At 39.2% G+C, this 20789-nt stretch overlaps 1 protein-coding gene across 1 annotated transcript in view; it reads left to right on the top strand.

The window, feature by feature from the left end:
* The window catches only part of LOC126194771 (1-phosphatidylinositol 4,5-bisphosphate phosphodiesterase classes I and II), a 435021-nt gene that overhangs the window by 301974 nt on the left and 112258 nt on the right, over positions 1-20789 (top strand). The window contains exons 14-15 of the mRNA XM_049933060.1: positions 67-276; positions 4031-4350. Coding sequence (XP_049789017.1) covers positions 67-276; positions 4031-4350 — 530 coding nt within the window. The remainder of the gene's footprint in view (positions 1-66; positions 277-4030; positions 4351-20789) is intronic.

Raw genomic sequence — 20789 nt, forward strand, 5'->3', positions numbered from 1 at the left:
TAAAAGTTGTAATATACTATAATGTGTCTCATATGTGAAGTTTTTGTTTACTAATTTATCTTTCAGAAAAGAATAGACCCTATGAAATGTCATCTTTTGATGAGAAGCAGGCTACAACACTTTTGAAGGAGAGTCCAGTAGAATTTGTTAATTACAATAAGCATCAGTTGAGTCGTGTCTATCCTTCTGGTACACGTTTTGATTCTTCCAACTTCATGCCACAAGTGTTCTGGAATGCAGGATGTCAACTAGTTGCCCTTAATTATCAAACTCTAGGTAATGTACTGCATTTTATCTTTTGTCTTACTGCCTGACCATTATTGTTGTATTGATACTACACTCCTAGAAATTGAAATAAGAACACCGTGACTTCATTGTCCCAGGAAGGGGAAACTTTATTGACACATTCCTGGGGTCAGATACATCACATGATCACACTGACAGAACCACAGGCACATAGACACAGGCAACAGAGCATGCACAATGTCGGCACTAGTACAGTGTATATCCACCTTTCGCAGCAATGCAGGCTGCTATTCTCCCATGGAGACGATCGTAGAGATGCTGGATGTAGTCCTGTGGAACAGCTTGCCATGCCATTTCCTCCTGGTGCCTCAGTTGGACCAGCGTTCGTGCTGGACGTGCAGACCGCGTGAGACGACACTTCATCCAGTCCCAAACATGCTCAATGGGGGACAGATCCGGAGATCTTGCTGGCCAGGGTAGTTGACTTACACCTTCTAGAGCACGTTGGGTGGCACGGTATACATGCGAACGTGCATTGTCCTGTTGGAACAGCAAGTTCCCTTGCCGGTCTAGGAATGGTAGAACGATGGGTTCGATGACGGTTTGGATGTACCGTGCACTATTCAGTGTCCCATCGACGATCACCAGTGGTGTACGGCCAGTGTAGGAAATCGCTCCCCACACCATGATGCCGGGTGTTGGCCCTGTGTGCCTCGGTCGTATGCAGTCCTGATTGTGGCGCTCACCTGCACGGCGCCAAACACGCGTACGACCATCATTGGCACCAAGGCAGAAGCGACTCTCATCGCTGAAGACGACACGTCTCCATTCGTCCCTCCATTCACGCCTGTCGCGACACCACTGGAGGCGGGCTGCACGATGTTGGGGCGTGAGCGGAAGACGGCCTAACGGTGTGCGGGACCGTAGCCCAGCTTCATGGAGACGGTTGCGAATGGTCCTCGCCGATACCCCAGGAGCAACAGTGTCCCTAATTTGCTGGGAAGTGGCGGTGCGGTCCCCTACGGCAATGCGTAGGATCCTACGGTCGTGGCGTGCATCCGTGCGTCGCTGCGGTCCGGTCCCAGGTCGACGGGCACGTGCACCTTCCGCCGACCACTGGCGACAACATCGATGTACTGTGGAGACCTCACGCCCCACGTGTTGCGCAATTCGGCGGTACGTCCACCCGGCCTCCCTCATGCCCACTATACGCCCTCGCTCAAAGTCCGTCAACTGCACATACGGTTCACGTCCACGCTGTCGCGGCATGCTACCAGTGTTAAAGACTGCGATGGAGCTCCGTATGCCACGGCAAACTGGCTGACACTGACGGCGGCGGTGCACAAATGCTGCGCAGCTAGCGCCATTCGACGGCCAACACCGCGGGTCCTGGTGTGTCCGCTGTGCCGTGCATGTGATCATTGCTTGTACAGCCCTCTCGCAGTGTCTGGAGCAAGTATGGTGGGTCTGACACACCGGTGTCAATGTGTTCTTTTTTCCATTTCCAGGAGTGTATTATTATTGATTTAGATGAGATACATACATTTTGTATTGCTATTGCAGTCTCAGTTGATAGACTTAAATGCATTTATGTACACGTAACTGTTTGAAATGTGATAATGATGTAATTTAATAAGAGGAGAGAGAGAGAGAGAGAGACTGGTGTTCTCGGTACCTGTATCAAATCCTATCTTCATCACCCAAAACCGAATTCCTTGCCCTTCTCAACTTATTCAGTATCCTAGTTTACGCATATTACGATTCTGTAGCTGATAGATCATTCCCTTGTGGCTGACCCTGAGTCAAGCAGCACTTATCCCATACCCCTACTCACCACCTCTGCTGCAATTCAGTCACAGAATTTTCTGTCCTGTAAAAAGTTGAGCCATTGTGAAAGCAGTCACATTATATCCTTACAATTCTGCAATTACTCTTGCAGTGTGCTGTACTGGGATGACAACTAACTAGCTGTTTACCTGCATGTATAATCAGTGCCAAATGTGGCTAACCACAGACTCATGTATTCTATTGCTGAACATGCACCCGTAACACTAATGACATCAACAGCCTTTTTGTGCCCACGCTATCTGGATCTACGCCTCAGCTCTAGCTCCTCTAAGCTAGACAGGAAAGATCTGTTCCTCCAGCATATCTTATATTTTCGTAACACCTTTGTCATAAACCTCCAATTGTGCCCTTCATCTTCTTCCCGGTCTTTTATCTTTAACCTCAACGTTTCATTGTCCATTGTTTTCTGCAACTCTTCACCACTACCCTAACATTGTATTATTTATACCCCCCACTTGCCCATCACCCTGTACACTCTCCACATTTCTCAGTCCTAATTTTTCTTCAGTCACTGACAGCCATCTGCCATCTCATCTTGTCTCTGCATTACCTCTCCAATCCCATCATGCTCATTATCACTCTTCTTTCATTCTCCATATCCCCCCCCCACCACCACCACCACCACCACCAATCCTGTTCCTATCAATCTGAACATCCACTAATTCCATTCATAAGCAGTCAATGTCACCGCAGTTGAGCTTATTTGTGCATCTGTGGGGGTTGTGTGTTTCCTCCTCTTTGTTTTGTACTACAATGAAGTATTGATATCTAACTTTAAAGTTAAAAGTAACACAGGCATATCAGTTTATGCAGGATGTCCCAAACCTTTAAGATCAAAATTATACAGATGGCATAGTATCCTAAATTCTGTATTTTGAGCTAGTAAATCAGTGATGCAACATATGTGAGTCATGTGTTTGAAAACTGCTGGTCTTTCATTACAAGCGATTGCCTGCTGCATCATTTTTGGTGGTGTTACTTTGAAAAATAATATACAGTCATATGTAATGTACCATTGTTTGCAGCCCACGACTGGTTTCTCTAGACTGTGTTCTTCACAAATGATGCCACTTTCAACTGTGACTGTTTTCCAACTGCTGCAATAGCACTATCTGAAATGATAAAAAGCCATGCATTGTTCTCAGATCACCAGCAATAATTGTGCATCAGCTTGTGAGCTGGAACTGTACAAAATAAACAAATAGAATCTTATTTTGTGCCTCCCCATAAATAAATAAATAAATGGTGCACATAACTTGTCAATCTTTTGAGATGTACTACTGTTGTTGTTGGAGACTGAACATCTTGTTTCCTGCATGATATTGTGATTTCAACAAGATTGTGTACTAATCCACTTCGATAGTTTATGAGCACCTTAACAACAGATACTCCTATCATCAGACTGGAAAAGGTAGAGGGAGTCTTGTCCTCTACCCAGTGTCATCACCAGATTTCACTCATATGGATTTTTCCTGTGGAGTTACATGAAGTCATTGGTTCATGAAATGCCTTTAGGAACTGACAATGAAGTTGTTGGTACTGTCATGGCTACCTCTTTCATTCTGTAACAGACAACAGGCAAATTTTTAGATGCCATTGTAATGTGTACACTGAAACTTGTACCCATCACTTTGAACAATATATGTGAGCTTAAGTAGTTGCTATGCATTGTATTGCACATTTTCAACAGTTATTTCCTTATTACAAAATACTCATATCTTGTATCATCTGTATAATTTTGATCTTAAAAGGACGCCCTTTAAAGAATTTCTGGTCATATATTCAAAAACAGTAAATATAATGCATTATCAGTCAACAATAAAGATTAGTTGACACTAACATTCTGCATACAGAAAAAGAAGTATATGCTACATACTTCAAATACTGCATAATGATGTGTTACAACATTGTTTGGCTCTAATTTCCCCTGTTCCAGACCTTGCAATGCAACTTAACTTGGGAATTTTTGAGTACAATCACCGTTGTGGCTATCTGCTAAAGCCAGAATTTATGCGAAGGCAAGACCGGAGACTGGATCCTTTTGCAGAGTCAACAGTAGATGGCATTATAGCTGGTACAGTCTCAGTACATATAATCTCAGCACAGTTCCTCACTGACCGTCGGGTTGGTGTCTATGTTGAAGTGGATATGTTTGGCTTGCCTGCAGATACTGTGCGAAAAAAATTTCGAACAAAAATTGTGCCTAACAATGGTATTAATCCCATATTTGACGAGGAAGCTTTCGTCTTTAAAAAGGTTTGTTATTTTTTGTTATGTTGTCTTGATTTATTGCATGAATCTTGCTTGGTTACATCAGTAGCCAAGGCACACAAATTAAGAGTCAATACTTGAGAGCTTTGCCACTGTTCATGAAACATCAGTTTCATCAGCATGTGGTTATCAGTGTTCATGACACATACACCTTAAGGTTGTTGAATATAATATCTTCAAGATTTCTGTTCAGTTTAGTATTGCATTTATAATTGATGCAAATGACTCATAAAACAATGTCTAACAGAGTAGTATGAACAAACATTCAGGAAGCAGTCCTCACACATAGAAGAAGAAAATATTTTATCTGACTGCTGTTTAGAAGCACTTTATATCTGCATTAGAATTCATTTGCTGTGGGTCTTCATGAACTATTAACCATGGGAGTCTCACAGGAACGTGAAATTTTCAAAATGCCCTCTTGAATTGATTGTGATTCTTAGTTTCACTGCTAGTGTTTTGTGTTCCATTTCATTTAAGGGAATGTTGGCATATAATTCACATAATTGCTTGTTTTAGTGTGCAACTCATGTCACTTCTTGTGTGCACATGTACCTCTCTCCATTGCCTCACTTAAACATAGCATCAATTGTTTAAGTGATGATTATGGACTTTGGTGATCACATAACTTCTTTCTGATGTTCATCATGGACTTCACTTCCAGCACAGTGCACTTGACTGGTGCCCACTTGATATGTATTAGTGATGTGTCAGCATAGCTGTTAGACGCTAAGTTGAGCACTTTACTGGCTAGCCAGTGTTACGTGATGACCTGTTTTCCTGCTATTTAAAATGTGTGCGAAAACTACCAGTAACTGACTTTCTGCGTGGCTGCACTTCCCTAGATGGCTTATTCAGCAATGTGTCGACCTTTATTTTAATGTAAATCATCTATTTGTGAATGAAGCTCTCATTTCAATGTAATTTATAAATTTCTGCAATCAACACCAATGAGACAACATCAATCATTACACAACCATTGAAGACTGTCATCAACAAAGATTTTCAGTCAATGCTTGATCCAGCATTATTGATTACTGATTTTTAGAGCCTCCACCCAGGCTCAGTGCACAAAGTTACATTTCTCTCTGAGTGAATACTCTCCTTTCTTCTTGATCTGTTAGAAGCTGTGCTTTTCCCTGTCCGATGAAGCATGTACTTCATACATGATGGAGCTCCTACCTGTTTCATTGCTAATTGCCATTGGCTTCTAAATAACAGATTTTGCGATGAATCGGTAGAAAGATATGGATGAACCCTTGGCTTCTACATTCTCTGGCCCTAAGTCCACTAGACTTTTGTGTGTGTTGGCATTTGAAATCTTGTAAGTTCAAACTCTAACACAAGATACACAATGTCTTCATACACATGTTGTGGAAGCCTGCAAAACCATACATAATATTCCAGGGATAAATCAGTGCCTGTGGAATCCATTGTGACAGTGAGTTGATGCATGCATCAGTGTTAATAATGGAGAGCACTTAGAACATTTCATGTAAGAAAGAGTTTCATGTTGTGTGGTTTTGCAGTCTCTTCCTTTGTGTTGCCCTTGATTAATATATTATGAAGAGTTACAGAAAATAAGTTCTAGCATGGAAATAAATTTTGTCCATATCCATGTTTACATAGCATAATTAGTGTCTTCTTCTGTATACAAGGAATGTGACTTGAATGTTTAGCCTTACCATCTTGTTACACACTGTATTATATTGAGGGCATTATAAATAATACTGCCCTCATACGTTGCATGTAAACAACAGGAGAAACTGAAATTATGTAATCAACTGGTATAAAAGCCATTGTTGCATTAATTTGTACTTGTAATTGTACTTTTATATATCCTGTAGATCATACATTGTGTGCAGAGAAGCATATGATGATATGTGACAAGTCAAAAATGGAAATTAGATGATACATAGTTAAAATGATTATGACAGTAGTCTTATAATGATACAAATGCGCATATAATACATGTGTAATGCCAGGAAACAGAAAAGTGTATAGGTGGATATCTTGTGAAAAATTGAGAATTGCACACTATTTCTAAATAATTTCACATTATTAAGGGAAAGAAACATATAAGCAAATAACATGGAAATTCAAAAAAGTACTTTATACATTTAAAAATCCATTACTAAAGTAAGAGTGTAAAGGTAACACACTTCATTATTAAGGTGTTCGAGTTTACATAAAAAGTGCAGAACAGGGACAGAACAAATTTTTATGTTTCAAAATATTCATCTATACTATCACAACACTTTTGCATTAAGTACTTATGGACAGCAATTTTAAATTTTGAAGTGTTTTTTATTGTTTTAATGTTATTAGGTAGCTTATTGTACAGTCTGGTTCCTGTTTGCAGTGGTCCATTCTGTTTTAGTATTATGTATGCATGTTGAACATGTATATCCTGCTTTCTCCTTGTTTTATACAGATGGATGCTCTGGTTAGTCGATACAAGACATGCAATTTTCTAATAGTTTCCTAACAAATATTGCTACTTGTAAGATATATGTAGACATGGTAGTGGAAGGATGTGAAGTTTCTTAAATAAGGGCTTGCATGAGCTTCTTGCGGCAGAATTTCTGATGGCTCTTACAATTCTCTATTGGCATGTAAAACTTTTGTTGGCAGATGCATTTCCCCAAAAGATTATGCCATATCGCAGTAAAGATTCTGCCTGGGTGAAGTACACATTTTTAAGTGTCTCTTTCAATGTGCAACTGGAAAGAATTTTGATAGAATAACAAATTGTATTCAGTTTATTCCTAATGTATTTTTATGTTGGATCTATCTTAGATCTTCTTGGATCCATATTCCAAGAAATTTTGTAGAGCTTACATTTTCAAGGCTTTTGATAAACAACTCTATGTCTGGTGTTAGTGGGCATTTATTTAGCACTGTGTGTAAGTGCATTGTAACTGTTTTTTCTGTGTTTATTACTAAATTGTTTCCAGAAAACTGGTCTGTAATGTGGGTGGTACACTTTTTAATCTCATGCAGTAATTCTTCTCTGGTCCTTCCTTTTATTATCACATTTGTGTCATCTGCAAATTTTATGTAATTATGGCATGGACTGATCGGTTCCAAGTCATTGACAAAGAGTAGGAACAGAATTGGTTCTAGAATGGAGCCTTGTGGTACACTGTACTTAATGCTCTGCTTTTCTGAGCAGTAGGACTTTTATCTTGTTCCCTTCTTGAATAGCAAACTCAACTACTTGCTCTCTATTTTGGAGATATGATTTGGTCCATTCATAGACTAGCCCCCCTAATACCTACAGATTCAAATTTCTTAAGCAAGATGTAGTGATTGATGACATCAAATGCTTTAGAGAAGTCTAGTAATGTGGCTGAGATATGCTCTTTGCTGTATTTTTATGTTGGATCTATTGCTGTCTATTGCATTTGCAACACATAAATGAAATACTGATTATGGAGAAGAGTGATTTATTTAAATTGTACAGATCTTTTTATTTCATTTAGATACAGTCACAGAAAATGGTTTTGATCATGACCAATTTCAGTCATACATTGGTCAACTTGAGAATTCATACATAAAACAATGCATGTCATGATTGTAATGTACAGAAACTTCCAGTTGAAAATTATGAATTATTAGGAATGAAGGACAAAAGGTAGAAGCACTGCATCGTTGATAGGCACACAAATGAAAGACACAGAGCTTGGCTTGCTTTCAGAATACACTTCCCTTTTATTGCTGTAGGAAAAACATGCACACAGACACACATATATTCACTCGCATGCACTCATCTGTCTACCTACATTGTGGTCAGTCGACTGCCAGCTCTTTAGTGGCCCACAGTAAGTGTACTGAGGTGAAGTGCGTTGAGGGATGAAGAGAGGCAGAGAAGGCAGATAGGGCATTGGGGGGGGGGGGGGGGGGGGGGTTGTCTAGTGGCTTGTGGGAGAGTGGGAATCTGTCTGTGTGCTAGATAGGGGTGCAGGTAGGGCAGGCATGTGGCAGACGTCTGGGCACACTATTTTGTACACTAGGGTGTGAGATAACAGCACACAACTAGCTAATGTGGGGACATAAATTTGGTGAAGGTACAGGGGCAGTGGATGATGTAGACAAACACACACACACACACACACACACACACACACACACACACACACATAAACACTCAGTATTGGGTGGGGATGGCTTAGGTGAGGAAGGTTACTGGAACGAAGGATGGAATGACTGAACCACGTCCTTTGTCAGGGTTTTGGTTTCTATCATCATGCCCTGAAATAAGGAACATCCTACCCAAGATACTTCCAACTCTTCCTAAAGTGGTGTTCCGCTGCCCTCCCAGCTTTCACAGCATCCTAGTCCATCCTTAAGGGACTCCCACCCCCAGTCCCCTGCCACAGGGATCGTACCCCAGCAGAAGACGCAGATGTAACACCTGCCTAATCCACCCGCTTAGCACTACCTACTCCAGTCTCATCACAGGTGTATTCTACCCAAACAGAGGCTGGGCCACCTGTGAAAACAGTCATGTTATATACCAGCTCTGCTGCAACCACTGCACAGCATTTTATGTTGGTATGACAACCGACTAGTTGTCAACTAGAGTGAATGGCCACTACCAAACTGCCATCTTGATCCTCCCCACCACCACCAGCTCTTCTGAGCTGCACAGATGGGAGCTATCATTACAGCACATCCTTCACTCTCATAACCTTCCTTGCCTAAACCTAAGGTAACTCACAGTCCCTCCTTGCACCCACCTAATTGTGTGTGTGTGTGTGTGTGTGTGACCACATCCGCTAGTTGTGTGCTGTTAACTCACTCGCCCTAATCCATGAAATCACATGTCCAGCCGTATGCCCCCTTCCCCTCTACCTGCACCCCTAGCTAGCCCACAGACAGTTCCCCACTTTTCCATTAGCCACTAGACACTCCCCCCAACCACCTCCCTGCCTCCTGCCTCTCTCAACCCCTCACCCCACTCCACTTCACTCCATACCCCCACCTCACACCAGTATTCTCACCATGGGACAGTAAAGAGCTGGCAGTCAATCGAGCACAAGCAGGGAGACAGCCGTGTGCATGTGAGTGATTGAGTGTGTGTGTGTGTGTGTGTGTGTGTGTGTTTTCTACAGCTAGAAAAGGGAAATGTCATGATTGCTTTATTTTCCAGATGCCTCCTATGAGATATAGATTCTGAAGATGGCCAATGTATGATTGAAACTGGTCACAATTGAAAATATATTCTATGATTGTGTCTAAAAAAGTAATAATTAGTGTATGATTGAAATAACAATTTGTAAATTTACGTTTCTCTTTGAAATTCCTTGAAGTCTTTCTACATTCAAGTGGGACATCATGTCTAATTTCATTTATTTATATGTTTAATCTTTATAGTGACCATTGTCGATCAGTAATAACTTCATTTGCTCTACTTTCTTGGTTCTTTCCTTTTTCCGGTGTTATATTTTTCATTCTCCCCATGTCACTGTGCTCTCTCTTCTGTTTGTTTTATCGTATGCCATTGTTTTTTATGCTCTGTTATCTTCCTGCATTAAGGATCATAGTTTGAAAGAAATTTCTCTTAGTTGTTCTCCAAGTTGTTCTTTGATGTTGTTTTTTCCCCAGTTCTTTTCTGATTTATCTGATCTGTGCTATCATGACTTCTTTTTTCCAGAACTATAGTAATATTTGTTTTGATTGCCTGCCTTCTTTCTCCTAGTAATGATTCAGCAAAGGAGAAATCATTGCTTTAATGCTACATCCTATATTCTATATTTAGCTTAGTAGTTCTTTTGTGTAAATGTTGTAAGAAATTAGTTTTCTCCAAAAAGCAGAAGCATTGAGTCACCAAAAGGCACAGACAAAAAGAAAGAAAACTTGCTACCTTTGCTTTTGGAGTAATCCTTTTTCGAGCTAGAAAAACACACACACACACACACACACACACATGCCTATGGCCCTGCATGGTGCCAGCTGGACCAACAGTGCCATTGCTGCATTTCGACAGGTGGACTAGGTTGAGGTTGTGGTGGGGATTGTGTAGGGTACGGTTGGTAGGGGAAGAGAGGGGCAGGTGGCAGCAAAAAGAGATTCAAAGCAGGTGTTTAGTGGCCCAGAGGGAGGCAGCCAGTTAGCCTGCTATGAATTCAGGAAGAAGGGGTGGCAAAGGTGTGGCACCCCATCCCATTTCATGACCCCAGGTCACCTTCAGCATGCGCCTCTTCCTACCAGTTTTGACAACTGTGTGTCGTGTGCCCAGCCGTGTACCTGACACCCCTCCTCCCCACATTCCTAGCTGGCAAACTTGTTGCCTCTCTCCAAATCAATAGCCACCCAACCCCAATCCCTCTCCCTGTAACCCACTTCTCTTCTCTCTACTCACCCCACCTGACATAACCTGCACCACAGCCTAGTCTACATGCTGAAATGCAGAATGGCACTGTTCGCCCAGTCCTGGGGCATAGGTATTTATATCTGTGTATGTGCGTATTTTACTCTAAATCAAAAAAGCATTTCTCCAAAATCTAAGAGTTCCATTTCTTTCTTTATGAGTCTTTCAATGGCTCAACACTTCTGCTTTCCAGTGAGTGTTCTCCTTTAATCCAAAAATGTTTAGCACTTTTTTTCATTGTTTCACATTTTCCAACTCTCTTTGGTTGTTTCTGAAACCATTATTTTTCTAATGATCCATCTTTCAAATATCTCTAGTCTATCCATCTTGTGAAATAATGTTAACCACTGGCATGCATATAAACATTTAGGCCTTCCCACTCTAGTACTGTTTTTTAGTCTTGTATTTATAGAAATGTACATTTCATCCTGCACAGTTTTAGCTAAACTGTAAGCTCTTTCCTGCCTGGGTCTATTACAGATCTTTCTTATTCATTCCATTTTATGAATTCTCCAAGATACTTAAATTTACAAACCCATTCTATTTTTCTTCTCTGTCTTTTTAAATGATTTGATGGATTACTGGTGACTATGATTTGATGGATTACTGGTGACTGGCTTGAATTAAGTTTTCCCAGCTGAAATTGTGTGACCACTTCTGTTTCCATTTTTACCTAAATGATGTCTTTAACTAATTGCTTCTATTAGATTTGCTGAAGGTGCTGAAAGGTCATTTGTAAATGTTGGGCATTTGACTTCTATTCCACATAATGTAATCCTTAGAATTATTGGTTTTCTTGTGTCATAGCCTGACACAAATTCATGTGGAAACCAAGATCGACATGAAGCCTTGACTGAAAATGCTTTAGGGAGCTAACTGTGGGACCAAATGTAATATGAGCTCATAGCAGTGTCAATGAATTAAGCAAGAATCATCTTAAATGGCAACACACATTTACTCAGAATTCCAAGTACAGCTCAAGTCAAACTCATTCTTCAGTTCCACATTTTCCCAAATACCTGTCTAGACAGATACATACTTCTGCTGAAAGATTTCTTTTCTGCTACCTTTCTACAGTCTAGGTGGTAAAGGTGACTTATGTAATATTTGCTAGTTATTATTTTATTTGATGTAATGTAATCTATAAAATAATTATCTTGTGACCTCAGAAAACACAAGGTTTTTCTTTTTTTCTTTTTTTAAGTGATGTCATATTCACCACTGACTGTACTATATATTACAATATTATGAACTTAGGTAATTATCAAGTGGTTATAGCTATGATCAATATAAATGTCAAAGCTATATATGCCAGTGACAAAACACCATTCATGTTTCACAATAAAATCCATAAAAATTCTGTGTTACAAAGTAACTAAAAATTACTCATGTGCTAAAAACACAGCATTTGTCAACATTAATAAAATGAATAATAAGGATGTGAGCCTCTAGGGCTCATGTCAGCATTTACCACATACACAATTTTCTGTATAGTATAAAAGACACCGCTTCATTATGAGAACAAATCATAAAACTAGTAGATAAATACAACTTTCTTAAATAATTTCACTGATGTGTAATGGGTGTGGTTAAGACTCTTGAAACTAGATTTATGCTTACTGTGCATGCCGAAAGTGAACACCGTACTGGTTAAAAAAAAAATGAGAATCAGCTTCAAAGTATTTACATCATTTCCAAGACCTACATTTAAGATGTATGCAGGTGTCTTTATTCAAAGCCTTTGATAGCATAGACAAGTATACTCTTAGGTGTTAAGCTTAAGGTGAAGGGAGAAATGAGGACTATCACACTTTATTAACAGTGGTAAAGAAACAGACACATATTTATTATCAACTAGAAAATAAATTCAAATGCTACACAGTCATGAATGTACATACAATACCATGTGGCAGCTACAAAAGTTCTCGTACTAAATGGTTTTATAAATTGTTATAAAATGTCATGTATTGTATTACTGAAAGAATTGGATGTAAAATGTGGGGCTCATTCAGATGTTATATCACAATGAATCCACACAATGCAAATAGCCTTGACTGTGTAATTGCATTAGTTGTTTACCATGTGTGCTGTCTTTCTGCACGTGCTTTTGGGTTCCACAGCAGCGCAGACATACCCTCATAGTGTATATATGCAGACTGAAATGACAAATGGAAATTTTTACCAAGGCTGTGCTCACTAGGTGGATGGACTAACCACTACTCCACAGAGGCTTTGCGCAACTGAATAGGTAGTGATAATCTGTGGAGTTGTGCGAAGCAACTGTGCCAAGGTGACACAGTGGTTAGCACATATGCCTAGTGAGCATGAGAGCCGCGCTTGAATTCCGGCTTTGGTACAAATTTATCATTTTATACCCACATAGGGTTTTAACTGTCATGCACGGCAATCTATGACTGCTTTAGTGCCTTGAAAATGACAAGATGTTCACCTGATGAAAAATCAGTTATGTTGAGGACATTACTCCTCTGTTTTCCTACAAGTTTTTTGAATGTTCCACTCATTGCTGCGAAAATTTTTTTGCATTTACTTTTGGTAACAGTCAACAAGTATGGCATCATCTTGTACAGTGTTTCTTGATAGTTCAATCTAAATGTAGAATGTACTCTTTATTCTGATATGGCTGTGGTGTCAGCTGTTTCATACATCTTTTAAGACAGTTGCTCAATGCCATGTTGAACAGTGCATGTGTGGTTCCTCCCTGTGGCTGTAGTTTTTAAACATGCTTCAGGTGAATCGTCGTGAGGAGAAAAGTTACCATGTTGAGTAGACCCACTCATTTTTTAATCATTGAAAATGAACCAGTGGATTGCATATAAACTGTTACCAACTTTGGATACATTTCTGTGTGTGATAAATCATCCAAAAATAAGAATTTTATGATTACTTGATATTTTAATATATTCACTGAATGAAACATGTACAACATGACTATTTTAGAAATCTGTGTATACGAAACTATGCTGAGAATAAAGTTGACACTTAACTTGCTTTATTGTACAGCATGTGCTAACATAACAGAAACAAAATTTCATTGATATCAATACCATCTTTTTTCCTAGCTTATAACTGTTTGTGTTCTGCTATTTTATGGACTCTACGGTTACACATTCTGAAGCTGATACTACAGTTATTATTAAGTTCATTAAGCAGCAGTGCTAGTACTACTACTGCTAGGAATAGTAGTAGTAGTAGTAGTAATGTTAGCTATTGACACAATTGCAACTGACTACACAATGGTTTTACTATGAGCAATGTTCATTTTGCATAAGAATTATGAAAACAAGATAAGAGAAATAAGAGTTTGTATGGATGTGAATAGACAGTTCTTTTCCCCTCACTCTTATTTGTGATGAAACAGCAAAGATACTGACTAGTAGTGGCACAGGGAACCCTCTGCGATGCACCATATGTGTTAACAACAGGAAAAGTAATAGGAATAATAGTGATAACTACAACAACAACAAAAGTAGTAGTAATAGTAGTAGTAGTAGTAGTAGCAGTAGCAGAAGTGGAAGAAGAAATGTTCAGTTCCTGCAGCTTCCTTTCCTGTTGGTGGCTTGCTGATATGGGATGCCATTTGTACATATGGTCTGTACTCTGAACTTTGGAAACCACAGATTAATTACAACATCCTTTAAAATATCAACAGACACAGAGTGGTGACAATGATTGATCCTGCACGTGAATTTTGTTTATTTGGGAAATGAAGAATGAAAGCGTGTGAGAGGTAAACATGATACTGGTGAAGAATGTGTGATGAAACTAATGTATGCTGCACAAAGGTAGTGAAAATTGTTTCAAAGGAAAATTCAATTAATACAACTAATAAATTGAGACTGTATTGCTGTCAGTATTTACCTAGAGGAGATGAGATTTGTACTACTGCTGAAAAGATACATATAAAAGTAAAACTGACACACTTTCTAGCTTTCAGAACCAAAATTTCCTTCCTTGGGTAGGTAAGAGGGATGGTTTGGGGAAGGTTAAAAAGGAAGGTCAGGTCGCTCAGACCTTATGATGAGAGGGACCCATCTGTAGTAAGGACAAGGGTAAACAAAGATCTATTAATCCTGAAAGTGTGTACATCATCAGTACTTCACATCTCATTTCTGTAGGTAAGTAATGGCCAGCCATTCTGTTTCATAATGATTGTAAAAAGACACAGACTACATCCATCCGAGAAACCCATTGCATTTGAGTGTGGGAGAATCTAGACGTACATCTACATACATACCCTGCAAGCCACCATATGATGCATGGCAGAAGGTATTTTGTACCACTGCTAGTCACTATCTTTCCTGCTGCACTTACAAAGGGTGTGAGAGCAAAAGAACTGGCTATACACAACCATACAAGCCCTTATTTCTCTTATCTTGTCTTCGTGGTCTTTATGCAAAATCAATGTTGCTGGTAGCAGAATTGTTGTCGAGTCAGTTGCAAATGCCAGTTCTCTAAATTTTCTCTATAGTGTTTCACAAAAAGTTCTTTGTCTTCTCTCCAGGGCTTCTGATTTGAGTTCATGAGGCATCTCCATAATTAATTTATGTCGATTGAACCTACAGATAACAAATCAAGCAGCACACTTCTGAATTGCTTCAAGTCTTCTTTTAATCCAACCTGAAGAGGATTCCACACACTCAAGCAAAACTCATGAATTGGTCACACAGGTGTTCTGTATACGCTCTCCTTTAAAGTTGAGCTACATTTTGTTATAATTTTCCTAATAAACTGAAGCTGACAGTTTGGTTTTGTGTACCACCTTGTTCCATTTCACACCACTTTGCAAACTTGCACCTGGGTATCAAATGGACATGAAGTTGTTAAACAGTACACCAGTAATACTCTGTTTGAACATTACAGGTTTGTTTTCCCTGCTCATTTGCATTAACTTACATTTTTCTATGTTTAGAACAAGCTGCCAGTCTTCACACCAAATAGAAATTCTAAGTCATCCAGTATCCTTCCACAGCCATTCAATGACGATACTTTCTTATATACTACAACGTCATCAGCAATCAGTCAGGGACTGCTGCTCACCCAGTCTGTCTGATCGTTTATCTATATAGGGAACAAGAGCAGTCCTATTACATGTTCATTGCACACTCCTGATGATACCCTTCTCTTTGATGATCAGTCACCATCCAGGACAGCATACTGGATTTTGTTGCTTAAGAATTCTCTGAGCCACTCATGTATCCATTTGCTCAGATGTTGATTAACAGTCTGCAGTGGGGCACAGTGTCAAATACTTTCCAGAGATCTGGGAATATGGAATCTTCCTGTTGCCCCTCAGCCACGGTTCATAGGATATTGTGTGAGAAAATGGCAAGCTGAATTTCGCAAAGCTATTGCCTTCTAAATCTGTGCTGGTTCGTGGACAAAAGCTTTTCTGTCTCAAGGAAATTTATTATATTCAAACTTGGAATATCTTCTTCTGTCTTCTATTGCCACACAAGACTGGTCGAGGAGTGACTGAATAGAAGCCTTTGAATTGCTTAGTGGTTTACATAGGACCAGAATATTCTCAACTTTTTGCTAAGATATTCTGCTGAGATATGATGGTGGAGGTTGTTGTTTGTTTCATGCATTGATTTTTTTATAGATGCATTAATCTCTCTGTTGACACTGCCATATTCCTTTTTGAAACAAGAGTGCAACAATCTCTATTTGCATAGAATTTTCTGAACCCTTTTTTCTTATTAAACCTTAGTGGGTCTTTTCCATCCTTAATCTGCTTACTCTGCACACAATCCTCCAATGCACAATTTCCAAACAGTTTAAACTTTGACCATAATTGCTCTACACTCAACACATTGAAACTAAATGATGTCCATTCATTGTCCAAATGGGAAGCTGACAACTGCTTATCTTCTTTTTCCAGCGTGCTTCTAGCCTTCTCGATGAATTTTTTAACTTCAGTAATCATTGTCACTATGAGGACATCATGAATACTAATCCCTGTCTGTATAGTTACATTGTCAGTAAGGTGAGGCCTGTTTGTAGTTATGATGTCTAAAATATTTTCCACTGGTTTGGGTTGTCAAACTAACTGCTCAAGACAGTTTTCAGAAAATGCGTTCAGGACTATTTCATAAGACTGTCTGTCTTACCAACAACAACAGTTCCATAGATATCCCTGTTTGTACTCTGTAATTTAAAGATAATATTGCATGATCAGGGTACTTCCATGTGGCTGAGTAAGGATTCTGTGTCTCTTACAGTGGAACTGGTGGTTGATAATGTGGTTGGAGAATAAAGACACAGGAAATAACAGAGACATAAAAAGAAACCTGAAAGGTAAAAACAGTAACATAAATACAAACACTGATAAAATGAAAGTAAGGGAAGAAGGCAAAAGATACAGATAGAGAGGGAGAAGGAAATTTTATGCTATTGGGATGTGCCTTGTAATTCCTGTGACTTGTCTGTGCTTTGTATCAGTCACTAGTCCAAGAGTATTGACTTCCAAATAAATGCAGACCAGTGATAGATGAAAAAATGTCGGGAATGGAATCTAGTGCTTTTGGTTGTTTGAGGCCTCTTTTATAGTTCCTGCATGGTTAACGTCCTTTCTAAATATTATCACAATGAAAATTCTCTGCTAGGCTTTATTTATTTTTTGATACAATTTAATTACTTCTCATCAAATCCATTTCTTCATAGCTCATGAACTAGTCTAATGAGTTTCCAGCTGTACAGGATCTACCAAAAAGTCTTGCTGTTTACATGTGTGCTGAAAGTGTGATAAATATACAAAACTGTTGTCATAATGTTTTTGAACTAACCATTTTTTATATGCAATAGGAAAATAAATCGGTAAGAATCACCATGGACAGCACACAGCCAATTCACGTGATGTGTAAGTTCCCTTCATGTAGTAGGGAAACATCATATTTGTACATGAAATGTATTCACAGCTGTGAATACAAACAACCATCGGCTGTATAAAGGGATGACAACAATGAATATTTGTGCCAGATCGGGACTCAAACCCAGGTTTCCTGCTTTAGCGCAATTGGTCACCTTAACCACTTTGGCTATCCATACACGACCCATGACCAGACCCAAACTTCTGAATGAACATCGCATGGATAGCCAAAGCGGTTAAGGTGACCTCTCATGTAAAGTGGGAAGTTCAGGTTGGAGCCTAGTCTGGCACAAATTGTCATTGTCATCATTCCTTTATTGTAGTCACTACAGCACCTGTTCCTATAGACATGGATGCATGTCTAAAGGAACAATGCATCATTCTTCTTAACAACACAGGCAGTGCAATATCATATCATAGCATATGAGAATTGATGCAATGATTTAGGTTATCTTTTGTTTCAGAGTTTCAATCCTTCGGACATATCAAAGGGCATTAGTTGTTTTGTTTAATACCCATTGACATATGATTTTTTAATTTGTTACATTGTTAAAGTGAGACTGAATTTTCACTTTTGGATTGTCTTTGGTGCTCTGTATCATCTCAAGAGGGCACGCTGGTCCCCAAAATTTATACATTACATCAAATCACTCACCATTGACATAAAAGGTTGCTTTGTCAGCGGAAAGAATGTGTTCAAAATAACCATAATTGTCTTCAATATCTGAGGGCAGTTCAACTGTAAAGTGTGGCATTATTGGACAATAATACATAAACACTTTTCACAAAATGGGTAAGGAATAACAAAAGAAATAATAAATGTTCAAGTAATATAATGTGCAAAATTCTTGGAGCCTTTTTTCATCACTGATGAAAATGTGTGGAAGAATAACCAGTAGAATTTCACAAAACCGTCTCAGTTAAAGGGCACAAAAAAGGCAGTAGTAGGTATTACAGGACAAATCACAGAACTTGTGTAAAATCAAGAATATTCAAGGCAGTGCAATAGAATGAAATAAATTGGCATCTTTAATCATGAAGGGATATTTTAAACAAACATTTGAATAGCTGATGCAATATGTAAAATTTCATAAATATTCTGAGAGGGTATGACATCTAATGCTTGATATGCATCTTCTCCAGGGTCAAGTTGTAATCTGTTGCTGTCCCGTCTTAGGAAATGTTGCTATTGTTGTTGTTGTGGTCTTCAGTCCTAAGACTGGTTTGATGCAGCTCTCCATGCAACTCTATTCTGTGCAAGCTTCTTCATCTCCGAGTACTTACTGCAACCTACATCCTTCTGAAACTGCGTAGTGTATTCATCTCTTGGTCTCCCTCTACAATTTTTACCCTCCACACTGCCCTCCAATGCTAAATTTGTGATCCCTTGATGCCCCAGAACATGTCCTACCAACCGGTCCCTTCTTCTTGTCAAGTTGTGTCACAAACTCCTCTTCTCCCCATTTCTATTCAATACTTCCTCATTAGTTATGTGATCTACCCGTCTAATTTTCTGCATTCTTCTGTAGCACCACATTTCGAAAGCTTCTGTTCTCTTCTTGTCCAAACTATTTATCATCCATCTATCACTTCCATACATGGCTACACTCCATACAAATTCTTTCAGAAATGACTTCCTGACATTTAAATCTATACTCGATGATAACAAATTTCTCTTCTTCAGAAACGCTTTCCTTGCCATTGCCAGTCTACATTTTATATCCTCTCTACTTCAAGCAACGTCAGTTATTTTGCTCCCCAAATAGCAAAACTCATTTACTACTTTAAGTGTCTCATTTCCTAATCTAATTCCCTCAGCATCACCTGACTTAATCCAGCTACATTCCATTATTCTCGTTTTGCTTTTGTTGATGTTCATCTAATATCCTTCTTTCAAGACACTGTCCATTCCGTTCAACTGCTCTTCCACGTCCTTTGCTGTCTCTGACAGAATTACAATGTCATCGGCGAACCTCAAAGTTTTCATTTCTTCTCCCTGGATTTCAATACCTACTCCGAATTTTTCTTTTGTTTCCTTCACTGCTTGCTCACTATACAGATTGAATAACATCAGGGAGAGGCTACAACACTGTCTCACTCCCTTCCCAACCACTGCTTCCCTTTCATGCCCCTCAGCTCTTATAACTGCCATCTGGTTTCTGTACAAATTGTAAATAGCCTTTTGCTCCCTGTATTTTACCCATGACACATTTAGAATTTGAAAGAGAGTATTCCAGTCAACATTGTCAAAAGCTTTCTCTAAGTCTACAAATGCTAGAAACATAGGTTTGCCTTTCCTTAATCTTTCTTCTAAGACAAGTCGTAAGGTCAGTATTGCCTCACGTGTTCCAATATTTCTACGGAATCCAAACTGATCTTCCCCGAGGTCAGCTTCTACCAGCTTTTCCATTCGTCTGTAAAGAATTCGTGTCAGTATTTTGCAGCTGTGACTTATTAAACTGATAGTTCGGTAATTTTCACATCTGTCAACACCTTCTCTCTTTGGGATTGGAATTATTATATTCTTCTTGAAGTCTGAGGGTATTTCGCCTGTCTCATACATCTTGCTCACCAGATGGTGGAGTTTTGTCAGGACTGGCTCTCCCATGGCTGTCAGTAGTTCTAATGGAATGTTGTCTACTCCCGGGGACTTGTTTCAACTCAGGTCTTTCAGTGCTCTGTCAAACTCTTCACGCCGTATCTTATCTCCCATTTCATCTTCATCTACATCCTCTTCCATTTCCATAATATTGTCCTCAAGTACATTGCCTTGTTATAGACCCTCTATATACTCCTTCCGCCTTTCTGCTTTCCCTTCTTTGCTTAGAACCGGGTTTCCATCTGAGCTGTTGATATTCATACAAGTGGTTCTCTTTTCCCCAAAGGTCTCTTTAATTTTCCTGTAGGCATTATCTATCTTACCCCTAGCGATAAGCCTCTACATCCTTACATTTGTCTTCTAGCCATCCCTGCTTAGCCATTTTGCACTTCCTGTCTATCTCATTTTTGAGACGTTTGTATTCCTTTTTGCCTGCTTCATTTACTGCATTTTTATATTTTCTCCTTTCATCAGTTAAATTCAATATTTCTTCTGTTACCCAAGGATTTCTACTAGCCCTCGTCTTTTTACCTACTTGATGTAGTGCTGCCTTCACTACT

This window comes from Schistocerca nitens, chromosome 7, assembly GCF_023898315.1.
Source record: "Schistocerca nitens isolate TAMUIC-IGC-003100 chromosome 7, iqSchNite1.1, whole genome shotgun sequence".
Taxonomy (NCBI): domain Eukaryota; kingdom Metazoa; phylum Arthropoda; class Insecta; order Orthoptera; family Acrididae; genus Schistocerca; species Schistocerca nitens.